The sequence below is a fragment of the Austrofundulus limnaeus genome, unplaced genomic scaffold (genome assembly GCF_001266775.1).
Source record: "Austrofundulus limnaeus strain Quisiro unplaced genomic scaffold, Austrofundulus_limnaeus-1.0 Scaffold1, whole genome shotgun sequence".
Taxonomy (NCBI): Eukaryota; Metazoa; Chordata; class Actinopteri; order Cyprinodontiformes; family Rivulidae; genus Austrofundulus; species Austrofundulus limnaeus.
Genome location: NW_013952403.1, coordinates 9,697,800 through 9,705,031, shown reverse-complemented (window position 1 = coordinate 9,705,031; position 7,232 = coordinate 9,697,800). Strand labels below are relative to the sequence as shown.

Sequence of the window (7,232 nt, the reverse complement as noted above, 5' to 3'; positions counted from 1 at the left end):
TGGAGTGGAAGCTGAAATATTCAGCATGAGACAGTCAGTCAGATGAGAAAGTTTCCCTTTGGTTATAGACTCAAAACTATTCAAGGACTGCAGCTTAGTGTTGCCAGATTGTAGAGAAAATTAAAACCTGAAAACATTTTTAGGAATTCCAAGTCCTAAATGTCAACATATTGTGTATAAAGCTCAGAAGTAATTTTTAATGCAGTGGTGGGTATAGCTAGCTCACCAATCCACTAACAAAAAAATTAGCTTTGCAAATGCTAAAGTAAAGGTAAAAAAAAAAACAATACTCGAAGCTAACGCTAACTGATAACGCTAACTCAGGAATGGGCAACTTAAAAGATGGAAGGGGCCGCCGTTCTTTGTTGACACTGTGAGGGCCACATAGCTCTTCAAATGTAATAAAACTGTTTATACACCTAACACATTTCATGCTCAAATGCATGTATAATAGTTGTATTTTCATTTAATAAATATAAATACAAAATGTTTAAAGCAGACAAAAAATAAACACTTACTTTAGCGAGCTAAAGTGCAACGGCAAGACTCCTTGAGTGCAGGCTCCTGGTTGTGGTTCTGGTAAAAAAAAAATGCTGTTGTTTATATACGTGCGACTTCAGTAAATTTCTCATATTTAGCTTTGTGCAACGTGTTGTTGTGACCTATATTAACATCCTTCGTGGCTGTCAGCATCTTTAAGAGGAACAAAGGTTTGCCTTGAAATTATGTGAACTGATTGTTTAGCTCCCATTTCACCTGAAACATGTGATTATCTCCTTTAAAAAGAGCTGTTTTGAGGCCTTTTTTGAAGTAAAAAAAAATTAAGAATGGGATGGCCCACTGGCTGCTAATTGGTTACAAAGTTAGCAAAAAGTGCTAATCCACTAAATGAAAAGTTAGCTCCGCAATTAGCTGTTAGCAGATTAGCAGAACTGTGCCCACCACAGATGGAAGGCATCTCAATTGTCACTTCTCATTTCAGAGTTTTACAGTCAGTTATATTGAGAAATGACAGAGTTGAAGCTGCTTTTATAAAACTCTTACAATAATTTTACGACATCATGTGACGTTACTAGACGTCACACTCAAAATATGTGTTTGAATAACTTTCAGCTACTGTCAAATTTTAGCTTAATGTCCACAAAATAGACTGAGTTATTGTTTTTTTTTGTGTTGGTCATCTGTGGAGGCCATCTTGACACCAAATTATAACCAGCTGAAGCTGTGCATTCAATGATATTAAATACACTACAAAAACTGTCCAACTAACCAAGTTTTAAAATCTTATATCAGCCAAAAAGTCTTTTTGATCTTGTTTTGAGACTGATTTATTAAACAAGAACTGATTGTGTAAGAATAATCATCTTGTTTTCAGAATGTGTAAGATTATTTGTCTTGTTAGACTGAAAATTTGACGCAAATGAAGTCAAAAATTTCTGCCAATGGAGTAAGAAAACTTTACTTGGTAAGATTCTTAAATAGATTTAGTTCAATTTTTTTCTTATTTCAAGAATCTTAACCAAGTAAAATTTTCTAACTCCATTGGCAGAAATTTTTGACTTCATTTGCGTCAAATTTTCAGTCTAACAAGACAAATAATCTTACACATTCTGAAAACAAGATGATTATTCTTATGGTGCGTTCACACCGAACGCGATTTCAGCTTCAAAATCGCAGCCAACGCTGAAGTCTGAAGCTTGTGCACTTTGAGGTCAGACGCAGGACAGTTGTTGAAGCGCCGCACGGCGACAGCCGCCCCGCCCCTCCCTCCTCTGTCGGGCTCCGTTTAATGTCGGACGAGGAAGTGGCTTTGCTTTATTTACAGACAGCCAGAACGTGTCACGTTCATCAGATAATTAATTCATAATTAATTCACCAGATAATTCAGAGAAGAGGCTCACAGCTGCTTTCAGGACTATTTTTTTCAGTCTGATGAGTCGCTGTCACGCATTGCTGCGGATCAGGACACGACTGCAGGCACTCATTTTAGCTAAAGAGCAGGAGCTCTGTCTGTTTCAGGTTAGTGGACCTCATTCAGTAAACTGTCCCGTCGGGAAATATGTCGCTACGTCACACAGTGGAGTCTCTCTGATTGGTTGACGCTGCGCGTCGAGCTGCAAAAGTTCAGATTTCCCAACTTCAGCGATTTGGACGATTTGGACGATCTGAGTGTTCGACGCTCAGATCGTCCAAATCGTTCAAATCGCGCTGCTCTAATCGCGCTTGAGGCGCCGCAGAACTTCCCGACGTTGCTTGAAGCGCGTCCACCATAGACTTTGCATGTAAACCTGCTGCTCCTGACGCTGAAATCGCGTTTGGTGTGAACGCACCATAACACAAACAGTTCTTGTTTAGTAAATCAGTCTCAAAACAAGATCAAAAAGACTTTTTGGCTGGATATAAGATTTTAAAACTTGGTAAGATGGTCAGTTTTTGCAGTGTGCAGTGTAAAGATGAAGTCTATCAAAATGCCATTCCAGTAAACCTCCACTTCTAGTGACTAATTCAAATTAGTTTCAGCTGTCTTTTCTTTTTTGTTTTTGCAAAAATCCCATTGTCATTTGTGGAGAATTTTCCCAGTTGTTTGCACATTTTGTCTTCACTGTACTGCTACTAAGAGTCATTGCACACTAATCTTAATCAGACCTCATACTTTCTATGTTTTGGGTTTGTCCAAAGCTCCAGAAAGGATGAAGAATCTAACATTGTGACAGAAACCCAAAACATTTGGCATCAACAGCCTGATAATAGAACTTCTCTAAAACCTGAGCCTGACAGTTCTCTGTTTAGTTTCAATACAAGTTGCTTTAAAGTGTATCAGTAAAGTAAAAACCCTCTGCTCCCGCAGGACTACACCTTGACCATGTACTTCCAACAAGCATGGCGGGACAAGCGCCTCTCCTACTCTGAGATCGCCTACAACCTGACTCTGGATAACCGGGTGGCCGACCAGCTGTGGGTCCCTGACACCTACTTCCTCAACGACAAGAAGTCCTTCGTTCACGGCGTCACAGTCAAGAACCGCATGATCCGGCTCCACCCTGACGGGACGGTGCTTTATGGACTCCGGTGAGCCTAAAACAATCTGTTACAAACATTTACACACACTCTGCTAGGAGTTCTCTCTCTCTCTCTCTCTGATATATTCATAAATTTTATTTGTGATTAAGGAGATATTTATCAACAGCGACGTCTCAAGTCAACCCTCTGAAACTGTGCGAGCAAACACTTCTCAGGCGTTTGGGATTAGTCCAGGCCCATCATCAGGTGTTGCATTCTGTGACGCTCAGCAAGTCTGAAAACACCTAAACCAGGCGAGGAATTTCATGAGCAGGAAGTGTGTTATTGTTGGAGGACGAGTTCAAGAAAAATGGCTTTTGAGAGAATTTGAACATCTGCCACCAAATCTGGAAAGTGAACATGAGCCTTTGTTAACACGCTGCTCTCACACTCTGACATGTCAACAAATAAATGTTGATGAGACACTACAACATTTCTCAGTTTCAAAGTGTACCATTGTGTTAAAGACGTGAGGATTGTGACTGTACGGCTGTTTTAATCAAACATTAGTTCACATTTTCTAGCAGTGGGCTTCTGTGGAGAAGTTATGAACAACTAATATCCCACCTGTTGTAGATACGTAGCTCTTTGACACTTTCAGTTTGGACAAATACAGTTTTATTCTAATTTGACTGACTCACTAACGACACAGATCAAGTTGTAAACATGTTTGAGTACAATTTTACTTGTTATCTTATGCGCTGTACTATTGACAGTACTTTGTGCCAAAAATGAATCAGTCAGTCAGCAGTAAGTACAAGAAGAGCCAAGACCAAAGTGATTTGTTGTTGTCTTAAAGCAGCTCCAATTCAAAGAACATTCATGCCAGTTTATGTGAACGCTAATTTAGAAAGCCTTTAGCACCCAGTCAGTCTCACATTACACAGTTACTCCAGCAGAAAATGCAATTTTCCTGCAGGAAGTGCTCTAGGCTACACTGAAAGTGCTACAGCTAGCTGCTGCTACTATTATGCTCGGAAACGACCATAGAATCAAGAGCTGCATGATAGATCGTTTGAGCAGTAATCACATTACCATCCTTCTGTGTTTGTCTGTGTCTCTTTCCTGTCCCCACAAACCCAGTCGGTCCAGGCAGATGGCCATCTGTCCTGAAGCCGGGTTCCAAACAAACGCGTTTTGAGCAGCAAAAAATGCGCCCAAGGCCTCAAGTTGGACGCACTGAATCGCAATTGGTGTGAATGCAGCAGCAGAATAGACGTGTGTCTGAAGAGGGAGCGTCTTGTTTTTGTTCCGGTCTGTCTTTAACGATGGGTGAAATAAAGACAAAATAAAGAAAATGGCTTTATTTTATTTATTAAAGAGCAAGCGAACGTTGCGCACACCAGATAATTAATTCACCAGATAATTTAAAGGTGGTTTGTTCAGTTAGTTTCACCACTCCAGGACAAACTTCTTTTTTTGTCCTGAGCCCAGTTTAACACCACGGTCAGTTTAACGAGCTGCAGACCCACATCGGTGCTGGTATCTCCAGCCAGAACACCAACTGCAGATGGTCGATTTCAAAGAGCTCCTATCTGTCTGTTTCGGATTCAGGAAACCGTGACGTGGAAAAATGATTCTCCCTGATTGGTTGCTGCGGCGCGTCGAGCAGTGAAATTTCAGTTTTTTGAACTCGAGCAGCGGCTGCTTTGGACGCTCCGCATGCACAGAAAACGCTCTGTCGCATCCTACCGCTACCTTGAGCACCGCACTGAACTGGCAAAATGCGCCACGCTGCTCTTAGGCTACGTTCACACTGCAGGCAAATCCGACCCAAATCCGATTTTTTTGACCCATCTGACTCATATCCGATTTTTTTATGACAGTCTGAACGAGACAAATCTGATTTTTTCAAATCCGACCCAGACCGTTTCAGTATGTGGTTTTAAATCAGATACATATCTGATGTTTTCAAAGTGACTGCAGTGTGAACGCTCATGTCACATTCATCTGACTTTTTCATCAGGAGGAGGGGGTGAAGGARCGATAAGACACTAACCTCAAGTCTCACTGTTTAAATCTGTAGCTCCATGTGTTTATAGCTCCAAAACTCAAGTCCAGTTGCTTCATCTTTTTACTTTTCATTAGTATGATAATAACATGTCCAGCCTGGGTCGCGGAGAGTATCGATCCTAAAGTTCGATACTTGGTCGATACTTTTTTCCAGCTCGTAGTTTCGTTCAAAAAAAAATTCACTGGAGCATCCCGGTCAGAGGCAGCTTCAGATATAAACACTAACTAAAGAATATGGCAGATAATTATTTAATTGGCTCTGATTAAACAACAACTTCAGATTCGATGTGCAAAATGTAGCAGCCATGCTAGCTCTGTAAACAAACAAGCCGGCTGATGAGACGTCACGTCTTTTACTGCGCATGCGTGTCACATCAGTGCTGTGTAGCGTTCACACAGGGGTCTGATACAGGTCACATTTAAAATGTAATGTGAACGTTCACACAAAAAGATCAGATTTTTTCAAAAAATCGGAACTGAGCATTAAGACCTGCAGTGTGAACGTAGCCCTAGATGTGCGTCCACCATAGACTTTGCTTGTAAACTGGCTGTTTTGGCTGCTCAAAACGTGTCCGGTGTGTACCCGGCTTTAAAGGGGAGTTTTCCTCTTTAATGTCACCAATGTGCTGCTCAGGATGGGAGACTTTGATGAAGTGAAGATTCAACACAATCTGCTGGCTTCTTTAGATTTATTGTTTTTTTTTTTAATGTACAGTGCCCTGAGACAATGTTTGTTGTGACTTGGCGCTATATAAATAAATTGAATTGAATTGCAGGTGGTGTATTAAACCAACACATCATATAGGGATTAAATGGTCGCATGTTACAACTTTTATTTTTGGAAGTGGTTAGCTTCATGCCAGAAAAGCTAAAATGTTAATTTGTTGTGAAACCTCTGGGACAGTAATGCTTTTCAGAGAATTATTGGTGGTGGTGAATTCCCCATCTGTGGAGGAAGATGATGGGGATCTTGATGAAAACAAGGAAGATGTCCAAAACTTATAGAGAACTGGAGGAAAAGAGGTAAAATTACTGTAAAATTAAAACGTGACGGAAACAGAAACTAAGAAACGTAGATAAAGTGGTAAAGTGAAATTCACATTTAATGATAGGTATGTTTAGGCGGCCATGGTGGAGTGGTTAGGGGAGTCGTCCTGGAACCGGAACGTTGTCGGTTCCATCCCCAGTCCAGCCGTTTCAGTCGTTGAGTCCTTGGGCAAGACACTTAACCCGCCTTGCCTACTGATGGTGGTCAGAGGGTCCGGAGGCGCAGTATGGCAGCCCCACCTCTGTCAGTGTGCCTCAGGGCAGCTGTGGCTACAACGTAGTTTACTATCATCAGTGTGTGAATGGGTGATGCATAAAAATTGTAAAGCATCTTTGAGGGTCTCGAAAATGCATTATTTTTATGTACTCAGGTCCCTGCACAAAAAAGCAAGCAAAAAAAAAAAAAACAAGAATAACTCTTAAATACAGTCAAAAAACATACTTATTATTCATATGTGAATAACCACAAAGTGTTAAATTAACTGCTGTTTTTTTTAAAGACATTAACTTTAGTATTGATGCTGCTTGAGCTAGCCCTGAGCTCTTCGGGTTAAAGCTAATTTATTTTTATCCAAACTGAGGCCATTCAAAGTGCTATCTGCTTTAGGTAAGATATTCACTGTTTATAAAACTCACATAGAACCCCACTTCTAAAGATCTAAACTATGTTGTGTACTGGGGTGTCATGTTTACCATCATTTTGTCCATCTGATGGTTATTTTTGGATCTCCTGCGTCTCGATCACAGTGCTGCTCATCTATCTGTTTCTGTTCACTGACAATCGTCAGTAACTGATCGGTTGCTGTCCATAGTAAAGCAGGTTGTTGCAAATAGGCGAACACAGTGACTGGATGCAGTAGTTTGGCTCGTCTCCTTCCCGGTGCTGGACTGCGATGCCTGTGAGGAGGCTGTCATCCATAATTGATCATTTATAATCAATAATGTAGAGGTTTAATACAAACACTCCATGAGTGTGTTTGTGCTCGCACAGTCGAACACAACCCGTCCATCGTGGTGCCGCTGCCTGCTCTGATCTGTCATCGGCTCTGTTTGTGTGTGTGTGTGTGTGTGTGTGTGTGTGTGTGTGTGTGTGTGTGTGTGTGTGTGTGTGT

The 7,232-nt window shown here is 41.0% G+C and overlaps 1 protein-coding gene across 3 annotated transcripts in view; it reads left to right on the top strand.

Annotated features, from left to right (window-relative positions):
* Positions 1 to 7,232, top strand: part of gabrb2a (gamma-aminobutyric acid type A receptor subunit beta2a) — a 57,799-nt gene that overhangs the window by 18,503 nt on the left and 32,064 nt on the right. For all 3 annotated transcript variants that reach the window (XM_014008860.1, XM_014008846.1, XM_014008852.1), the window contains exon 4: positions 2,849 to 3,069. In XM_014008860.1, coding sequence (XP_013864314.1) covers positions 2,849 to 3,069 — 221 coding nt within the window. The remainder of the gene's footprint in view (positions 1 to 2,848; positions 3,070 to 7,232) is intronic.